This window comes from Acomys minous, assembly GCF_964271855.1.
Source record: "Acomys minous genome assembly, chromosome: 10".
NCBI lineage: Eukaryota > Metazoa > Chordata > Mammalia > Rodentia > Muridae > Acomys > Acomys minous.
The window spans coordinates 78,524,264-78,546,687 of NC_140491.1; the positions used below are offsets into that span (position 1 = coordinate 78,524,264).

Below are 22,424 nucleotides of genomic sequence, written 5' to 3' on the forward strand. Positions count from 1 at the left end.
ACATTCGAATTTCTCTTCTTATATGATAATCCAACTAGAAACACTCTCTGGCGTCCACGAGAAGCTTTGGGTATTCGTGAAGCTGAAATAGCTTTTTAAACTTCTTAATGTGCTAATGTGTTTTTAACTTGCAACAAATATGCATAGAAAAGAAGGATAGGATCTTATTTCCCAAATGAACATAAGTTAAGTTGGGACCATTTATCTTTCATACATATTATGGGTCATTGCCAGCAGGCCACAGATGCACACCCTATGAGAGGCCCGAAGAGACATATGTGAGGAGTGCAAATGAGTTAAACTGCAGTGCAGTAATGAGGTGTCAACTGCCTTCCAGATGAAGGCTTCAAATATTTACTTGAAAAAGAAAAATACCTTCATCCAATTTTTCTATGCCTGTTTAATAACAAGCATTTTCATTTTAAATATTCTAATGAAACAAATACATTAACAAAGGCGTGGGAAAGACATGAAGTTATTGCATAATAAGAAACATAAAACATTTAATGTTAACGCTATCAATAGTTCAACACGCCCTAATTTGAAGACAATTGAATTCGAATATCCCCAAGAAAAAGCTTTCTTAGTGACTTTCTGCTTCCTTTCAAGTTTCTATTTTGTTTAACACCAACTCCCACCTTCAAAAAACCAATTATGAATCATGTCAAGACCAACAATGTGTTTTTTTCTCTTTCCATGCCTCAAGGCACAGGGACATTGAACAGCTATGGTTAGATCATTGCAATGATTCATGTAGAACAGGCCAAATAAAAATGAATCAATTGACAAATTCACACAAAAGCCAGAGGTTTTCTTTAAAACAAAACAAAACAAAACAAAACAAAACTAGTACACAGATCTACCCATTGTTTCCAAAAACTGAGAGAATACCACATGGAAGAAAATCTTGAGACCTTAACAGTCATGTGAGTTGTCAAATGTTCGGAGAAGACACAAGTATCAGTTCAGGAAAGCCTTTGAAAACTAAGCTTTTTACATGGTAAATGACTCGCCAGATTTCACCACCTTAAATAAAGCCTATCATTATTTATCCATGTGCAAGTCCCCTATGTAGAGAGAGTCCATGGGTTTTTAATTATTTTAATTATCCCTTATTACTCAACAAATATTTATCAAATTAATAAATTCTCTTAGTAGACATTGTCTCTTGAATGATGAAGAAAACAATATTATTGTTCTACCAGGTAATAGTTTTCTGTGACTACAATATTGTTCTCAACTTAATGTGGTTTGAATAGGTATGGCTCCAAAAATCTCATGTGTTTTGAATGCTTGACCCATAGGGAGTGGCACTATTAAGAAATCTGACCTTATTGGAGTAGGTGTGGTCTTGCTTGAGGAAGTGTGCCATTGTTGGAGCTGGATTTGAGGTCTACTATGCTCAAGTAATGCCCAGTGTGGCACACAGTCTCCTTCTGCTGCCTATGGATTAAGATGTAGAGCTCTCAGCTCTTCCTCCAGCACCATGTCTGCCTGGCTGCTGCCATGTTTCCCAACATAACTGTAAAGAACTAAACCTCTGGAACTGTTAGCCCGCCACAGTTAAATGTTTTCCTATATAAGAGTTGCCTTGGTTATGGTGACTTTTCAGATTAATCAAACCCAAACTAAGACACTTACTAACATACCTGATTGTAGATTATATTTTGAAAAGCAATGCATGCTATTGACAGGGTCTGCCTTATCACAGATATGCTGAGGACCATGGTCATGAGCCCTTTGCTTTATTTCATTTCATTTGTGACAGTTAATCAGTTGGAAATGGAATGTGGAGAATTAGACTGATTTACTGAATGCTTATTTAAAATATCAAGAAAGCCAATTTGGTATAATATAAAAGCAAAACTATCCTTTTTGTATAATTTTTGTTCCTCTTGAGACACTTTAGAATTTGTATAAGTTAGAATGTGGTAACAAAATATTTAATGAATATAGAAAGCAAAGAGCCAGGAGACAATAAAACAGTGGATACAACTGAAAAAAAGAAGCAGAGAGAATAAATAAAAGAAACATTAAAATCAAAGAAGTCTGGTTATTTTATTTTGTTCTTCATTTATATTCTTAATGTGATGATTAATTAACATGTGATTTAATGATGGACTCTAAATTGTTTAATTACATATCAACCTTTAATGGTCTTTCATAATTTATAAAATTACTGACCTGCTTTGGTACAATTGCTGTGCGTTTCATCACTGAAGTCTCCGCAGTCATTGTCACCATCACAGGCCCAATGCCCTGGGATACACCGGCCACTGGAGCATCTGAACTGGTCATCAAAGCAAGAGTGGACACATCCCACCTCATCACTCCTGTCCCCACAGTCATCATCTGGAAAGAAACACTGAAAGCTAGTAAAAGCTAATGTGGAAGAACATTTTTCTTATATTTCTTATATGATAAATGTAAAAAGTCCTTACAGAATTGGTTCATGAATTTTGAAAAGGATAGATAAATTCATGACCAACATTTCCAATGAAATGCAGTGGGTCTCACTTTATGCATCCCTCTGCTTTAATAGCAAATGCTAAAACAAGAGAAAGAAATCATTGTCTCTGGATTTTATAGCTTAAAATCTAATTAATATAGAAATAACTAACTACTGACTGTCCCCTTCTTTTAGATGTCTAGGGGAGCAGAATAGGGCAAAATAGAGAGGGAAGACACAAGTGAGGAGATGACAATCGGGATGTAATCTGAATAAATTATAATAAAAATGGTTATCCTTAAAAAGTTAAAAAAAATTTATTCTCAATATTGACAATTGTAAGAGGCAAAACGAAAGGAACATGAAAAGATGGTGAATTAAATGAAACTAGATGACATCGATTAATATATGATTCATTTACCTGCGTTTAGAATGACTTGGCATAATGACACAATTAAGTACAAGAACAAAATACTTGTACATAAAAAGCAAGGTGACAGGGCTAAGATCATTTGGATAATTACGTAATAATTCATAAACTGCCAATGTTACATAAATGCTTTGGGGACTTGAATTGTCCAGGTCATTTCCTTAATCGTTCCTTTTATTCATCTTTGGACACTTAGTCTATGTCCAAGTTAATATTTAAAAATGAAGCTGTGTCAGAGCCCCATGTGACAAATATCACGCTTCATTATTCTTAACGCGGATCCCCAGTGACATGCCAGCTTCCTGCTCACTGCTTTTCTTAGCCAGTTTGCCTGACTCTGAAAGCCTCCTTTGAAGGAAGCCAGTCAGCCCTGACATCTGGGCCCTACTCTGGTCAGTGCTGTGCAGTGAGCACAAGGTACTTGCCGGTGTCGCAGTGCCATTTGCTGCTGATGCATCTCCCGCTTTTACATACGAACTGAGTGTGAGGCTCACAAGTTGGAAATTCTGTGAAAGATGTAAAAGAGAGAATAAGAAACACATCATGGACTGTGCTTGGTTTGGTTTGTATCCTGTTTACTGGTGTGACCAGAATTCTTGACCTCTACAATGACATAGAGGACAGTAGATTATTAAAAATACGGTAATCATAACTTCTTTTCTTTTCTTTTTAAAAATATATTTTATTAATCTATTCATATTACATCTCAATGGTTATCCCATCCCTTGTGTCCTCCCATTCCTCCCTCCCTCCCTCCTATTTTCCCCTTACTCCCCTCCCCTATGACTGTGACTGAGGGGGACCTCTTCCCCCAGTATATGCTCATAGGGTATCAAATCTCTTCTAAATCCACTAAGGACAACTTCTTAATGTCCAAAGTACACTTGCATGGTGTTAGTCACCATAAGCCTAGGAGAATCATTGGGTGATATATCATTTGAACTCATCATGTTTTGTGAAATATATGTGCAGAGCCAAACTTGTCATAGTGAAAGCAACCAGAGTTCTGCTGTGCTGCTCCAAAATATTGCTTCTGTGCACTGAACTGTAGGACATTACTGAATTCTCAGAGCCAAACAGGATCATCGAGGACATCACTGGCTCTGAGGGATGCCAACATTGTAAAGTGAAATAAAGAAATCTACTGTTACAGTCTGTTTAGTTGCAGCCATATGTTTACAAATAATTTGACACTAAGAATTCAAGTATAAAAAAGTGAGCATAAAGCCTGAAAAAATAATTTAGATTTTTAAAATGAAACTAAATCAACTAAACTAAACAAAACTAAAGTAATTATATTAAAAGTTCTTCTCTCCTCTCCCTTAAATAATAATAATGATGGTGAGCCTGCTGCTGATGATGATAAAGACAAATATTCATCACAGAAAATACAATTAGCCATTTTAACATTCTAATAAATCCAGTACTAACATAATAAGAACTTTAATAGTGGAAAAATTTTTAAATAGTAATTGGAAAAAATTTAATGTCCTAAAGAGTCCAGACAAAAATGTGAATTAAGAGTTTTGTAGGGAAAATGGTACCACCCCGTTTGTAGATGGTAGAAATGATTCACCTAAAGATGTTTGAAATTTTTAGAATTAGCTTTTTATCTCAAGAAAATATGAGTGTAATCATAATCAGTATCTTCTCTTTAAAACAGTTTATTTAGAATCTTAGATTATTTGACAAGAAAAGCACCATTGTTATCAGATTACATTCTGTGGAATTTTTAAAATTTTAATTAATTACAATTTATTCAGATTACATCCTGAATATTATCCCCTTCCTTGCACCTTCCTGTTACCACCTTCCCTTCCTCTTTCCCCATATTGCCCTCCTCTAGACTTCTGACATGAGGGACCTCCTCCCCCACCATATGATCACAGCCTATTAGGTCTCATACAGATAGCCTGCTTCCCCTTCCTTTGTATGCCATAGGGCCTCCCCACCAAGGGAAAGTGATCAAGTTGGAGGTACCAGGGTTTGTGTTAGAGGCAGTCCCCGCTGTTCCCACAACCTTAGAGAATGAAGTGTCCATTGGCTAGATCTGAACAAGGGGTCTAGGTTTACTGCATGTATTGTCCTTGGTTGGTTACCCATCTCTCCTACTCCCCCACATCCACTCTGCACCTGGGTCCAGATCCACTGGCTTTGATGGTTAGTTACTTGCCTACCTAGCGGTGATTTTGAGTTTGGAATTTTGAGAACTAGTTTGTTTGAATAAAAAATTATAAAAACCAACAAACTCACTAAACTTCCTTTATTTATCAACTTTAAATGACAAGAAACACTGATGGTATCCAATCATTTTGGCCATGAGATATCTATGGCTAAGAAAAGTCTCAGGTGTCCCATGATCACCAATGTCTTACAATATTGGAATTCTCTTCCTCAAACCATATGGTCATTCTTGTTTCTAAAATATATGATTATTAATTTTCTACAAAACGCTCAATTTTCAACCAAAATCTACCGAAGTAAATATTTTACATTATAATAAAGTTATATTATTTTCTTTATATTATAAATTGTTTCATTATGCAAATGAATATATTCATGGATCTTATCAGACTTGAGTTTTTTAAATATTTACATTATTTTAGTATTTGGTTCCCAATTATTTTGGCCACAATGATAAGTCCAGCATTGGGTAGGGCAGAGACTAGATGTTCCTTGGGTTTCACACATGGAAAACCTAACATGGAGAAATGCTAGTCATCCCAGCATTGAGGCTAAGGTAAGAAAGAAGATTCCTGAGCCATGCTGGCGAGATGACCCAGTCTAGGTGTTCAACTCCAGGACTGTGGGAAGGCTGTCTCAAATAAACAAATAAAAACTAATGTTAACTTGTAGTCTAAACAAACAGATATACACATACTGCACATTTGTGACCACAAAAGTACCCATAAAAGAGGAAGAAGGGAGGGAGAGGAAGGGGAAGAGGGCAAGGTGGAGAGAGAGAGAGAGAGAGAGAGAGAGAGAGAGAGAGAGAGAGAGAGAGAGAGAGAGAAATAAATAAATCTAAAATCAAACCCAGCTTCAGTCTATACAGAAAATGCATATTGTGTCATCGTGGACTCAGACTGAGGATTCCTCAGCCCCAGCCTCCTCAGTGCTGTGACTGCAGTGTGTTTCTTTTTCCAACTTTAATATTAATGTTAGTTTACCATCTGAAACGAGTATCTAGATATTCTAGATTTATGTGTTGGGTTCAAATACTGTCATACATTTTTATGTCTGAAAAACAATTAAGTATAATAAATGTGCCTTTCTTGACTTTATGTAAATACAGCATCCTGAAGGCTATTAGATAGTAAAATGTAGAACTGACACCTGATCAAATGCCAGGGTCATTCCTGCATTGCAGGAAGTAGTGTCTAGCTTCAGATAAGTAGAGGAACACAACGTTAAATGTTCAAATTATTATAACTTTTGCTTGATGATTGTGTCAAATGTGCAGTGCACTTTAGGAGGAATAAGTAAAATTCAGAGGCTTTCATTTGGTTCAGGGTAAAAAGATACATACTACTAGTTTACTATCCTACCACTAGCACCCAACATATGCAGCAATGATGTCTGTTTACAGTGCACATCTCACCCTAAACCATGAATCACAGCCGAAGCCTCTTGACGTTAAGAGTTTTATCTCCTCCATGTTAGTATAAGTTTAAAACTTGACATCTATTATCTAAATATTCTCGTTCTTTTTTTCTATTGTGCCCCCTTAAAGTACTGCCAGAATTTTTATTTTTGACAAATTGAGTAAACACGACTTTCTTGACTTCATATAAATATACTTTCACTTTAAATCTTTCAGTGAAAATTGTAGGACATTTGGAAACATGTAATGATTAATTGCACAAAAGACAAAAACTAAAAGCCGAGATGAGACACATTTTGTTCTGTTACAACTACAGTGGGGAAAAGAAAACTATATTTTATCTCGGCGATTACTTTTACTACGTAAAACATGTAAGTTGGATCAATGGGCTCCTAAAAGTTGATTGTTGCAGAGAGATTGCTCAATGTATTATTATATTGCTTCCTAAAGATGTATTAGCATGTTATATGATTGGTATTATGTAAGTGGCTGTAACTTTCTCTTTCAAGGAGGTTCTACTTGCCTAGTGGGTCCAGCTTAAGAGAACGGTTCCCAAGCAAACCACTTTCAGACACTTTTTTTTCTTTTGTGCCTTTTACCTTTATCTCCTTCTTTCTTTTCCTCTATAAGAATCTAGCTAAGTAATTTTTGTTGAAGTCTCAAACCCACGTAGCCCATAGACTAAGTGATGGAGCTGACTTGTATTGCCAAGTGTGTGGGAGCATACAGACACTCATATGAAATTATATGATTAGGTATTTCATAGGGATCCAGGTCTAGAGAGGTGATGCCTTAAGGAAACTACAATCATTCTGCTTTTAATGTTAACTTAATACACGGCAACTGAAGGGCTGAACTTCTCATTCCTAAACCCTAATGAGAAGGAGACGACACAGGTCACCCAAGGACACTGCCCACGTGCAGCAAGGAGCAAGGGAATTCAGAATGACTTTGACTGGCACCAAGACACTTTAGTTTTCCATACAGTGCCATGACCACTAGCAAGAACATTTAACAATGCTACAGCAGAGGAAGACTTGGGAAAGATCAAAGGTTACATACTTCATTCTCATGTGAAATGTGGTATTTTACTTGCTGTAATGCACATAATGAGCTGTTGATATGGAAAATGAAAAGATGCTTTTAAAAGTTACACATGCTGGACTCTATCTACTGAGGAAGGTTAATCAGATGTTGCAACTAGCTCTGGCTCCCAAGGATTAGGATACGTAGAACAGACTGCTTACTTTTATTGCTTTTACTTTACTTTGACAGTAGCCTTGTTAACTCAGTAGTCTTTCTAATTAGATTGCTGTGGTTAATTGTATATTTATCATGTCTATAACATGATTTAGTGATGCAGAGCAATTCTTTTACATGGATGGCCTTTATATTTCATAGGCATAGACTCTTTTTACTCATAGGACAATATGCTATTTGGTATTATTAAATGTATATTAAATAAATGATGTAAGTAAAATCACAATAGTTAATATGTATGTGAAAGTTGGTTTTCTACTAGACATACAATAGTAGATGCATTTTAAAGCTGTACACAGATTTAACTATTTGGAGTAAACATAGTTACCACATAATTGACTTTTGAAATATTCTGTAATATATAGTAATTTGATATATTCCATAAGTCAGATTTTAAAAGATCCAATGATATAGAGACATTATAGTGTTAGTACAGATTTTATGTTTCTTAATACTTTTCTACTTTTCCCTTTACATTCTATCCTTTTTTTTTTTTTAGTGGGAGATGGGGGAGGTAGGAGGCTGTGGTCAGGGCATAGTGGTAACCCTTTCCATAAAGACTATAAGCTTTGTAGAGAGATAGTTCTGGATTGAGATCTTGGGCTTATGAGCAATTAATGAGTGACTTAGTATAGTTATTTAACATCTTGGACTCTAGAGTATTAGTTTTTAGAGTAAATTGAAAATATTGCAAAAATGAACTTATTAAAGATTTTTACTTAGAACTTTATTACATACAGAGCTCTAGGTTATAGAAATAGATTATAGAGAATGAATGAATGAATGAATGAATGAATGAATGAATGAATACCCGAGGCACAGCATACAAAGGTCTCATACTTTTTTCTCAGCCCCAGGAAACCTAATTGGGAAATATTCGGAAAGCTATTAAACTGTGACTTCAAAAATACTCTGTAAATGTTAGCATATAGGCTGTAGCGATGATACCATTGACTGGGATTTTTTTTTTCAGTGTTATGCAGGGTTCAGAAGTATCCTCACAGTCCACACACTGCTGGGCAGTGACAGGCGGGGAAGCAGCAACAGATACTGCCCTTGGGCTGCCAGAGGGCTTTTCAGATCCAAGCATTTAAGAAGTCAGATGAGATATGCAGGAGTTCATTAGAAGGTAAGCTTCAGATGATTTTGTTCAGCTGTAGGCTAACATGATCCCTGGGTGCATTTAAGGTGCTCTACTCCACACTGTGGTTGATCTGCAGGCCAAGCATATTACACGTGCTTCAGGGTGACAGTATTTTCAAGTCATACTACATTTGTTGGAATGTCCCTATCAAAAGCCAAGGACAATCTGTGTTCTGGCAAAACACAGACACATCACAAATCACGTTAGGTGGTTTTAACTTTGTTCTAGAAAAAGTGACATAAAAGTAATGTGAATGAAGTATTCATGTTAAAGGAGATCAACAGGACGGAGGAGCCATTGGAATGTTCTGGATCACACAAGACTCAGATCTCAGGAAGCCCTAAAATGGAAGTGCACAAGTACTTGGAGAAACAGAAAGAATTTCAGCAGGGTTCTTTTCAAAATGTGATAGGTTAAATAAGTTTGGGAAAGCTTTTGGAAATTCAGTGGACAGAGCCATAGAAAGAAAAGAAAATTTATGGAAGTGTGTAAAGGATACAACTAACAAAAGTTATGAAAAATATTAAATTGCTGTAGCAATAGAACAGCCACAAAAGAAACAAATAGTAAATACTTTAATTTGTTGCCAAAAGTGTAAAAAATGGAAGATAAAAGGAAAGGGTGCTCAAAAAATAGTGAGTGAACTATGCATTATCTTGGTGCTTGTATGTAGAAAAATATATTTTCTTTATAAATGGGTAAGTTTAAATATTAATTTCAATATAGATTAGGATACAGTACTTTAATTCCATTTAAGATGTGGATTGCAGCACAAACCTAGTGTATTGAAAATGTACGCCCTACATTTCCGGTAAATTAATTGATCCACCTAGCAGAAACAATGTCAGCTTAGAAATCATCACTGTGAATGAAGAACTTCTGGTCTCTCCTAAAACTTTATAACAATCTCATTAATTTCACAAACCCTACTTTAAGACTTGGAAAAATCCCATGTGAAAAAATAAGGTCAAAGTTAATCTAAAGCTTTTAATAAAAATATCAGAGTTCTCATGGTACATATCACTAGACACAGAAACAAAAATACTATCTGTACATTACATGTTCTCATATTTTAATATTGCAAAATTAACTTTTATAAAACAGTAAAATATGTAACAAAAAATTTGGCGAATGAAGTTCAACAGATTTAATCAGAAACAGTATTAGTCTGATAAGATCTTCAGATATTTAAACACTGTCTGTGAAGATTACAGATTGAAATCAAAGGATCATTATAAAATATTTAAGTAAAATTTATTTAGATTATTAAGCCAAAAATAAATTGATACACTAAAAAATAAAGACATGCATGAAAAGAAAACATTTGAGAATTAAAATATTCTTGATTACAAATTGGAAGAATGAGTGAAATTATGCACTAGTACACTGAAGGATTGGATTCTATTTATTTATTTGTTTGTTTGTTTTGTTTTATTTTGCTTTTGTTTTCTTTTTTTGAGACAGGGTTTCTCTCCTTAGCCTTGGTTGTCCTGGACTCTCTTTTTAAACCAGGCTAGCCTAGAACTCACAGAGATCCGCCTGCGTCTGCCTCCCTGAGTGCAGGGATTACAGTCATATGGCACTGTTCACAGCTAAAATTATACTTTAAAATTAGCTTTCTGTTGGGTTCCCGTGAGGCTTTCTCATATATTCTTAGTTATGTTTAACTCACTCCCTATTTCCATTCACACCTAAATCATTAACCCTAAGTTTCCACCCCTCTCTTTTCATGTTAAAAATTAATGGTTCAAGCGGAGGTACCCAAAATAGATAGACAATGCTATAATCTGTTACATTAAAATAAAGTATAATACCTGAAGTTGGGAGGGAGGAATGTATAGGGAGACACAAGCAAGAAGAAACTGGGAAGAAGATAAAGGGGTCTTGGATATGATAATATTTATTGCATACATGAAATAAATTCTCAAAGAATAAACTTTTAGAACTACTCGACAAAACTGAAATATCTAAAGAAATCACCATATCTACATACTAAAGAATAAAAGAAATGAAAGAACTAATCATGGAGGTAGGACTAAAAGTTACAAATACATGGTAGATAGAAATATTTAAAAAGTCATATTGAATTACTATCTAAGCATATTGAGTCATGAGATTCAGAGAGAAAGATAATCAGCTCACAGACAAAACACAGCAGAAAGGCAAGAACAGCAAGAACCAATTCATGAATCAGATTTCACTTACAAGAGACTCAGAGTATTAAATCAAAAGAAAGAAATCTACCTCCCTCAGTAAAGGGATGTGAGTTGTTAGAAAGCAATTCACTGCATTTCTCAAAGGAAATGGAAAGGTGGACAGAGGTAAAGGGGCCAACAAAATGTCACAGGAAAACTAAGAAATACCCTGACACAGAATGCGCGTTGAAAGCATTAGGACAGTAGCATGGAAACTGCTCAGAGTATTTTGCCCACAATGACGTCAAGCAATATCCTTGAGAAACTTGGACAACATTTATGTTGGAGGAGTTTTGAGGGAAGTCAACTTACAAATTTGTGCTTCTCAGTAGATGGATGGGATAGAAGATGAACATGTAAAACTGTATACATTTTCTGAGAATCTTGAAAACTACAAGAATCAGTTGTCTGACAGTCAGCAAAAGCTTTGTTGATGACAAGGTCTGCATGTGACTGAATACTGATGCAACAAAGCCTAGGACTTTAAAAAAAGAAACCACAAGGCCTGTTTGTCTGCTGTTCTTACTATTACTATCATTACTACTGTCATTATTCTTATTAATTTACATTTTAGTGAAGTAAAAGTTTTTCAGAGCTAAAGAATTAGATCATGTCTAAAGTGGCAGCTCTTCTTGGCAGAAAAAATGATTGGTATTAAAACAAGTTCAAGCCTAATTCAACCCTAAAGCTAGCAAACAATATAGTCATATTTGTCACTCCAGGATATGACTAAAGAAAGAAGTTTAGTAAAGATTAATACATTCAATAAAATGCGGCAGATAAATGGATTAATTTTATCATATAAATTAATTTTGTTATGTTTTCTGGAAATTTTTTTCTATGCTGAGTGTGTGTGTGTGTGTGTGTGTGTGTGTGTGTGTGTGTGTGTGTAATAGCACATTCACCAAGAGAACACGAATTAAAAATTTTAATGTGAGACAATATCCTTTTGAAATTAAATGACATTTAAAATTAATATGCTGTCCAACATTATACCACATTTTTTCTCATACTAATCCTAACAGCAACAATTCATTGTAGTTGTGTGTATAGATGGAAGAAACCCATCACCCAGCATGCTTTGTTGTCAGTTTCATTGCTGATGACTTGAACGCTGGGGCCTTTTAGAGCTAAGGGACTTTAGAGCACATAGAAACTTTTAGAAGCCTGTACGTGGAAAGGAACTTCTGGTTCTGTGTTCCATGATTTTTTTTGGAGAATTCTGGTCTTACACCATTCAGTCATTTTCCTTTCTTTTCATACAAAGGGAAAGCAAACAAGCCAGGCATTATTGCACATACTTGAAATACCATGTACCTGGGAGACTAAGGCAGGAGAGTTTTGAATTCAAAGCCAGCCAAGGAACAGGAACAGTGCTCCCATGTCTGGAGGGAATGGTGACACAGTGAAAGTAAGGCACTTAGAAGTAGAAGTGAATTACACTTCTAAAGGATCATTCTTAGCTTAACAATACAGGTGCTTTCTTTAAGTGCTAGTACCGGACCCAGACACAGTTATGATTATAAAGCATATTCTGTTCCTATTTGATGTGAGCTGTGTTGACTATTATCCTGAGCCCTATATATGCTATGTAAATATCATGCTTCTTGACCTCAGCTTCATCTTTAGAGGACTTTATAGGTCCAAATTTTACCGTTCTAACTACAGAAGTTTCTCATCAGATATGAAGACAGTATACAAGTTCCCAACAAACTATTATGGATCTTCACACTGTTCAAACCTCACTGTATATTAGAGCTCAAGAGTATGCATTGGAATGACTAAGGCTGGCAAACTAATAAAATGTTTCTATGGGAGTTCAGTGGTTAAGAGCACAGGGTGCTCTTGCGGAGGAACTGGGTTTGGGTTCCAGAATCATGTCAGGTGGCTCACACCTGCCTGCAACAACAGCTGCATGGTAATCCAACACCTCTGGGCACACAGGTACCCACATGCAGAAACGTGTACAAACACATTATTGAAATCTTATAAAGAGAGAGGAAACTTGTAACATTTGCAAAGGCCCAGCCACAGGAAGGAAGTAGTGCTGGTTGTCATCAGCCTTGATGGCGTGTTCACAACAACTAGTGTATATATACGAGACACAGAACTTGCCCTTATTTGTAACATTTCACTATAAAAAGACAGACAGCATCAACGAGAGCTTCAAACCTGCCCCACACTCAAGCTGTGACAAATGACATACGAAGTGAAAGACACATATTACCACTGCTGCATCAATAAGGTCACACAGAAGATTATGGAAATATAGTTTGGAGAGAGATTGTGAAGGGGATTGAACATGGAGCATTGGGAACTATTTGACAGACTTAGGCACACAATATATTCATCCATTTATTTGTTTGCTATGTTTTTTGAGGTAGAGCTTCTCTTGAGTCCATGGTAGTTTAGAAGCTACTATGTAGACCCGTCTGAGTTGGAATGTACTGTTATCTTCCCAGCTCTTCTTCCCAATTACTGGGGTAAGAAATGAAGCACTTGACTAAGCAGGAACACTAGAGTCTGGCAAGGACTTGATGGGGTCATTTAAAAGTGACTTAGATAATATGATTAGCACTGATATTAACCTACTAACGGAAGCAGGGAGCAAAGGAATAAGTAGGCCTTTTAGCTAACTAGCCAGACAGTTTCCATAAAGCATTTGATGTTGGACATGAACGTATTTTCTGTTCACCTCTCATGGGAGCAACTAGTTTGTATGTTTGTGTGTGTGTGTGTGTGTGTGTGTGTGTGTGTGTGTGTGTGTGTGAGAGAGAGAGAGAGAGAGAGAGAGAGAGAGAGAGAGAGAGAGAGAGAGAGAGAGAGAGAGAGAGAGAGAAAGTCTCCACTGTCCATAGCTCTGATGTTACAGGTATGTGTGGCCAAAGGAGCTAGGATACTATCTCGAGTCTTCATGCTTGGTCAAGAAGGGATTGTTGGCGGATGGTCTGATGTATTTTGATGTTAATTACTGTTTGTTGTTCGACCCACCTTTTGTTTAATAAAAAGCCATCCCACCTGGGCAGGGCAGAGGAGATAGGTGGGGCTAGGAGAGAGGAATTCTGGGAAGAAGAAAGAGCACCAGGAGGAAAAGGAGAGAGACCTGAAGGGAAGAGAGGAAGGCTCCCATGGATTAGTTGGAGGAGATTCTCAGACTAATTTCTTTTTACTGCTGTTATTTACATAAAAACATAAAATATTTCAGAAAAATTAGCTTTTTTTCAAGGTTATTCTTAGGATAGCAAAATATAAATAATACATAAAAATGTTGAGTGAAATTAACAAACTAGGTCAATATACATTTGTAGATCTATTCATGTGCCTGCCTGTCCATCAGGAGAAATTTATAACAAACTAAATAAAATATCTATATTGCTTATATTCATTAAGGAATTTCAAACTATTATTTTATAGTGAAAGAGTGACAATAGATGTCAAGAAAGAATAATTACAGACTTTATTTCACATCACAATTAACAGAATAAATAACATGTTTAGGTGAACAGAAGAAATCTTAAGTGATTAATACATATTATTCAATGTACAAGTATTTTGAGAGAAATTTATGAAGCTGATCATTAACTAATATTATGCTAATTAACTTTCATAATGGCATGCCACTTGAAAGTCTGTGTTAGAAATGTTCACTGTCGCATGCACTTTATTTTATTAGGAGAGTTTTATTACTACTGTTTTGGAATACCCAGATATAACCTCTTCTTGCATTAGTATGACAATGTACTATGACTTTCTATAAATATATATATTGTGCTATAAATGTATATATTATGCTCTATGTTGTAGTTTATTTGAAAAGTTAAAAAATTTTGGATTAAGTATATATTATAGTGAGAAAAAGTCCAGAGAAACACATAATTTTTAGAATATAATCAACAATAGTTAAACTATTTTTATAACCTATTATAAATTTTTATAATTTATTCTAAAAATTAGAAGTAGCAGCATGGAAACTTGCTGAAGAGCTAAGGATGCTGCCATTCTAATAGTGACATGGATAAGGTGGAGTGAATACTTCCTTTATGTTCACAACTGACCACGTTAGGTAGCTTGGCATTTTCTATGTAGTGGGGTTTCTTTAGGTCTTTCTCCTAAACTCTCAGGGCAGAAACTGTGTTTTTTCACCTTCAAATGAGCCCTTGAAGCCTTGCAGGGCATGAAAAAAAGTCATCCCTGAGAGGAAGCCTTTAATTTCACAGCTGTAAGATATACTTAAATTCTGAAGAATTTTTATCCACAATATGAGCACAAACTAATGAGTGAAATCTGTAAAGCTTGTCTGTTACACAGGATCCCAAAATCTGGAGGCCATGCTCTGAGTACGTGAGGCAGGAAGAACCTTTGCTGTCATTGGAGGTAGATGTGGTAATATCTCTAATGACTGAAGGGAATGAGGGATTGATGCTGCTCAGCTGATGCAAAAGGGACCTAGGCACTACATGTGGGAGCCCTTATAAGGCAAACTGGCCACTAAAAGGTATTGGTTTTGGAAGCAGTGTGGTAGCCCAAACCTTTAATCCCTGCACCTGAGAAGCAAAGCCAGGGAGATGTGTTTGAGTTTGACTCAAGTCTGGTCGACATAGTGAGTTTACGCCACCCAGGGCTATCGCCTTGGGGGCTATATTGACAGCAGATCCATAGAGAGATTCATGAAAGAAAGAGATGAAGAAAGGAAGGAAGGAAGGAAGGAAGGAAGGAAGGAAGGAAAGAAGGAAGAGAGTCATGACTTCCTAATGGCAGGAGAAAACAGAGTCCTGGAAGTCATAGTTTGACCTCCACGCATTGCCACACAGGCACAAAATTAATAAATGGATGAAAAAAATATTGCTTAGAAGAAAAGCAATATATTAAGGGCCACTTAATACAAAGATTTTTGCATCAATGACAAACCATATTGACAGAAATTACTAACACAGTGTGTACAGTTGAACCCCAAAAATGAACAGAGCCAGTTTGTATGATATTACCACCACAGAATAACTGCAACTTCCTGGATCAATACAAGTCTTCATTGCGATGTTTTTGTGTGTCTGGGGGGGGGGGTTATTTGTTTTAATAATTAATTTAATATTGAGAAAATTAAGATTTTAAGAAATATTTATAGATTTGTATGTGCTATTTTGCTGTTGTTTTTGTTAATTTGACACAATATAAAATTTGGGGATAGGAACCCTAATTGAGAGAATGCCTCCATCCAGCTTCCTATCATAAAGACCCTTGATGGGAAGGACCAGCGCATTATGGGCAATGCCACTCCTGGACAGATGATCCTGGGTTGTTTAAGAAAGCAAGAAGAAGCCAGGCACATTGGTGCATGCCTGTAATCCCAGCACTCTGTGAGACAGAGGTAGGTAGATCTTTGTGAGTTCCCAGCCAGCCTTTCTACAAAGTGAGTCCAGGACAACCAAGGATACACAGAGAAACCCTGTCTCAAAAAACCAACCAAGCAGTCAACAAACAAAGAAACCTACAACACCAAACAAACAAACAAACAAGAAAGCAGACTATTTTCATTCATAATTGTGTTTGTCAATGAAAAACACAGTCATTGTCTTAAAAGCAATGGCATTGTTTGTTTCATTCCATGTATGAGTGACCTTGGTACTAGAATTCATATTGACCCAAATAACTTGTTATAACATTAAAGGTGTTTCAATCAATTTTTTATTAATGAAACCTGAAGTCATAAGCCAAGGCATTCAGCAAATGCATTGGTAGGGACCACAATCAGTTTACATCAGAGTGAGTGAAAACTCTAGTTTAAGTAATGATCTGAAGACATGTTCAGCTTTGAGTTTGGGAGATGTCGCCAAATAGTAAGGAAGAAGAGAGAGCTTCTAAGTGAAGGTCATGGGAATTTCTGTTGTGAGAAGGTTATTGCACACGCTGATGGAATGTTAGGGCACTAGAAGTATTGAAAGCGCAATCAGCCTCATGAAACTGAGACGGACTTTATCACAGTACCACAAGCAAGTCATCTGAAGTTTACTTCAGCTTCTACTGGAAGCAATGTGAAGTTTTGCAATAGTCCTCCTAAGCCTTACAATGTCTTTTTGTAAGGAATGAAAGTCTGCTGACAGTTTACTGCAGTTCTCTTTACTTCAATTCTTGTAGCCCAGCTGGGCTTCCATACCGCCACAGTGCCCATAAAACAAGAGTACATTGTTCTAATTTGCTAATCATTTTATAACATTTTAGTGCTAGAAGTGTAATACTATTGTTTGATTCACAAAGTGAAGTTAATATCACAACAGTAATTAATCAGGACCAAAGCAAATATATATATGAGCTGCATGCAATTCACTCTCTTATCATAGTTATTGTTATTGTTTTATTTTCCTAAGTGGGGGTGGATGAACTTTTTGTGAAACTACAAGTTTTGTTCTAAATGCAAATGATTTTTATCATCATCCTCTCAGGACAATATTCCTCAGTGTCAATTTTTTTTCCCCTGGAAATTTGTGTACTGTGTGAAGAAGAAAGTCTTATCAACACTTAAGATTTTATACTAAAATATTTGGGCACTGATAATAACTTTGTTGGAGTATTCATCAAGCTTTCAGAGTTCAGTATAGAGTAGTTAGTTATAGAAAATAGAGTATTTTTTAGTGGTTTTAGGCAGCTAAAAAGTCTTATAATATTGATAACTTATAAGTAAGAAAATGTGATAGTTCTAGAGACTGAGAAACAGTAATAAAATATAGAAATGAAAATAATTCCCAAAGCATTTGTAACTATATCAAATCATAAATAAATAAAAATGTCCTTATAAAGTTAAAAAAAAAAAAACAAAAACAAGGAAAGCAGACTAAGCAATCAGGAGGAGCAAGTCAGTAAACAGTACTCCTGCAAGGCTTCTGCCTCGGCTCCTGCATCTAGGTCCTGCTTGAGCTCTTGCCCTGACTTCCTTTCAGGAGGGACTGAAAGCTGACAGGGGATATAAGTCTTTTCTTCCACAGACAAGTACGTCTAACCTCTGCGATGCTCCCCAGCAGCTGATTCAAGGGCATTCTTGGCTGGGTCATTTCTTACACGCTTGTGTAAGAAGCACCTGGAGGGAGGGGAGTCAATAATAGCTCTTGGGGAAGTGTTCCACAAGCCTGAATACGTATTAAAGTCTTAGGACAGACAATAAAGACTGCTGAACCTGTAGGTTGTGGAGATTGGAAACACCATTTCAGCATGAGCGTGTTGTCTAAGTAGAAACTCACAGAGGAAATAAAACAAGATAAAGAGGGAGCCTAAGAGTATGAAGCACATATCTCCAGGATAATCAGGTAAAAAGAGCCTCTCAATTTCTTTTGCTTTTGTAATTTTAACAATAATATTTATTGTCAGATTGGAATAAAAAAGAAAAGTTAAAAAGACAAAAGGAAAACCAAGGCTCCTAGCTAGCACAAGTCGATCTTCTTATTGATACTAGCTGCCTAACCAAAAAACCTATTTTTTTAAATCTTTGTATATTGGCAATAATTTTACAAATAACAAAAGATGGAGAAGATGGCTTCAAATGTGGCAAACAAGCCACTGGACAAAATGTCCTCGTTTCTGCCACAGACGGAATTCTGCTTAAAAATGGGCAAGCTTAGATGCAGGCAGAGTTGACGGCCAAACACTGCCAAGACAAGGTAAACAAGTCCTCAATAGTTCCTGCCTCACAATATAGCTGTCAGATATATTGTGCCAGAAGGCTGAAGATGATGCTCCAATGTTACAAAGAGTTTTGGGTGAGTCTCTAGGCAATAAATGGTCCCTGCTATGTTTTCATTTACAAAGTAGCTAACTTACACTTCCAGTTCACTCAGATAATTAAGTTTTATTCCTTCTCAAGGCTCTGATAGAGTTGAAGATCAGATAGTTTAGTTCCACAATTAAGCTTAGTTATTTAGGAGTAGGTCTACATAGATGTTTTATGTTAATAGAGATGAGATATGATAGATATTGACTTTCATTCTGAATTTCAGACTCATCAAGACAGGAAAAATATTTTTTTCATGTTTGCCAAATACAAATAGCCAAGTCACTGTGAATGTAATCTTTATATAACTCCTGATTGCTTACAGGTTCTTCCTTCTGTATGTAGTTTATTTTATTTATGTATAATAATATAAATGTATATGTAAAAACAAAATATAATAAAATATATAGGGGAAAAATAGAAAAACTGCCAATTTTCTTACTACAATTTAAAAATGGGAATAAATATGAATTCACATGATGAGAGCAAGAACTAGGAACTAGTCACATACATCGTTTTGTTCTGGCCTCAAGCCAGGAATTCCAGAGAGCTCTACTTCCTGCTTTAGCTTCCTCTTCATTTGTCACTATTTATTTCATCCCTACCTGTACATTGTATAGGAGAATGGTACTCAAGTTGTAAAGTGAACTAACAAACCTGCTCCCCCATGTGTCACCCCAGCTGTTGCCATGGTACATTAAAATATCAGTTGACCTGTAGCATCCTGGTTACCAGTTTACTGGATCCTGCCCTGCTGCACATGAGCTCTCTTTGCTGTGGCTTCATCTCTCTCCCAAACTCATTCTTGCCATCCAGGACCCATGAATTTTGTGAATTTATGAGACAAAAACCCAGGAAACACTGGATGGGAACCTGGTGGCTCTGGTGGCATTTGAATTGTTCAGCACTTTATTTCTCAAAGTTGTTCATATTAGAGAGTGGGTAGTCTCCATTACTCTAAAGGATTCCCCACTTTTCTCCAGCCACATGAAGAGGTGAAGGTTATATAAATATGATAATTGGGAGATCCAAGATGATCTTGCCAAACACACACCTTGTTTGAGCAACAGGACAGCAGTGAACATTCAGCAATGTTCTCTGAGACCCATAAAACAACAGCACTGGTGGCACACAAGTGAGTGGGCTCCTTTTGTAGAACACAGAAAGGACCAGGGTCTCCATGGGTCTGAAGTCTAATGTCATACATCTGGATGGCAAGCAGCCACCGAGCTCCTGAGAACGGTAAGGCAGGCAGTATCTGAATTCCCAGGGTGTAAAAAGCGCCTTTGCTTCCAAAAACGCCAGTGTTTGTGGGTCGTAGCCCCAAGCAGACACCACAGACTAGAACACAAGTGGATCTGACCAAAAGCCACCTTGAAAACCCACCAAACACTTTGGCAGGCCAAACAGCCACCTGGGTTCCTGGGTATGTACACACACTTGCCTGGGTGGTGGGCAGCATCTGAATTCCCAGGGATCAGAAAGAACCTTTGCTCCCCATAATGCCAGCATCTATGGGCTCTAGCTCCAAGAAGACACCACAGACTAGATCACAAGTAGATTTGACCACAGGACAGCCGGAAAACTCTGGGTATTCTAGCAGCCAACAAACACAGGCTCCAACCAGAGACATCACAATGGAAAGAGGTCAGCTTAAGAACACAAGTAACAACCCCTAGGTCCATTTGAAATCAGCAGTCCCACTACTTCAACAAGCCATGGAGATATTATCAGAGTGAGTACAAGAGAAGGATTTTAAATCTGAGGTTATGAAAATGATAGAGGTCGTAAAGGAGGAAAATAAATCCCTCAAACCAGAACAGGAATATGCAAAGAAAGAGAGGAAAGAATTGAACAAATTGTGTAAAGAAATTAGCAAAAGACAGGAAACTACAGTAAAACAGGAGACGGGTATAAACAAAAGTTTCAATATCTAAAAATGGAGATAGAAGCTATAAAGAAAACACAATCTGAGATTATCTTGGAATTGGAAAACACAGGGAAGAGTACAGAATCTATAGACACAAGCATTAACAGCAAAATTCAAGAGATCAAAAAAAGAGTATCAGGGATAGAATATGTGAGTGAAGAAATGGATACAGTAGTCAAAGAAAACTTTAAATCTAAGAAGCTCCTGACACAGAATATCCAACAAATCTGGGGCACTATGAAAAGAGCACACATAAGAATCATGGGGATAGAAGAAAAAGAGGAGTCCTATTTCAAGACCCAGGAAATGTTTTCAACAAAATCATGGAAGAAAATTTCCCCAACTTAAAGAAAGAACTCTGTGTGTGTGTGTGTGTGTGTGTGTGTGTGTGTGTGTGTGTGTGTGTGTGTGTGTGTTTATGTGTGTGTGTGTGTGTGTGTGTGTGTGTGTGTGTCCTATAGAACTTCAAATAGACTCAACTAGAAAAGTAAATACTCCTACCACATAATAATCAAAACACTAAGTGTACAAAACAAAGTAAGAATATTAAAAGCTGCAAGAGAAAAAGGACAAATAACATGTAAAGGCAAACCTACCAGAATTACAACTGACTTCTCAATGGAGGCTATGAAATCCAGCAGAGGCTAGACAGATATCATGTAGACTCTAAGAGACCACAAATGTCAAACAAGACTACTATATCCTTCAACACTTTCTATCACCATAGAAGGAGAAAACAATGTATTCCATGAAAAATCCAAGTTCAAACAGTACCTAATCAAAAATCCAGCTTTACAGAAGATACTAGAAGGAAAACTCCAACATAATGATGGTAACTTTATATAGGAAAACAAATGAAATAAACCCCACATCTACAAAAACAAAAGGAAGAAGCTCTAACTTTTTTTTCCTTTATTAATTTATTCTTGTTACATCTCAATGGTTATCCCATCCCTTGTATCCTCCCATTCTTCCCTCCCTCCCATTTTTCCCTTATTCCCCTCCCCTATGACTGTTCCTGAGGGGGATTACCTCCCCCTGTATATGCTCATAGGGTATCAAGTCTCCTCTTGGTAACCTGCTGTCCTTCCTCTGAGTGCCACCAGGTCTCCCCCTCCAGGGGACATGGTCAAAGGTGAGGCACCAGAGTATGTGAGAAAGTCATATCCCACTCTCCACTCTACTGTGGAGAGTGTTCTGTCCATTGTGTAGATCTGGATAGGGGTTTAAGGTTTACCGCCTGTATTGTCCTTGGCTGGTGCCTTAGTTTGAGTGGGACCCTTGTGCCCAAATCTGCCTATCATAATGTTCTACTTGTAGGCTTCTAGGACCCTCTGGATCCTTCTACTTTGCCATTCTCCCATGCTTCTCTCATCTAGAGTGCCAATAGAATGTCCTCCCCTCTGTCTCAGTTTCCTGGTAAGTGAAGGCTTTCGGGGGACATGCCCCTTGGGCTAATATGCAGATATAAGTGAGTATATACCATTTAAGTCTTTCTGCTTCTGGGTTAACTCACTCATTATGATCATTTCTAGCTCAATCCATTTATCCACAAATTTCGGGAATTCCTTGTTTTTAATAGCTGAGTAGTATTCCATAGTGTATATGTACCACAGTTTCTTTATCCATTCTTCTATTGAGGGACACTTAGGCTAT

The 22,424-nt window shown here is 36.8% G+C and overlaps 1 protein-coding gene across 5 annotated transcripts in view; it reads right to left on the reverse strand.

Annotated features, from left to right (window-relative positions):
• The window catches only part of LRP1B (LDL receptor related protein 1B), a 1,938,012-nt gene that overhangs the window by 684,415 nt on the left and 1,231,173 nt on the right, over window positions 1–22,424 (reverse strand). For all 5 annotated transcript variants that reach the window (XM_084800259.1, XM_084800256.1, XM_084800258.1 and 2 more), the window contains 2 exons: window positions 3,305–3,385; window positions 2,185–2,352 (listed from right to left, as the gene is read on the reverse strand). In XM_084800259.1, coding sequence (XP_084656385.1) covers window positions 2,185–2,352; window positions 3,305–3,385 — 249 coding nt within the window. The remainder of the gene's footprint in view (window positions 1–2,184; window positions 2,353–3,304; window positions 3,386–22,424) is intronic.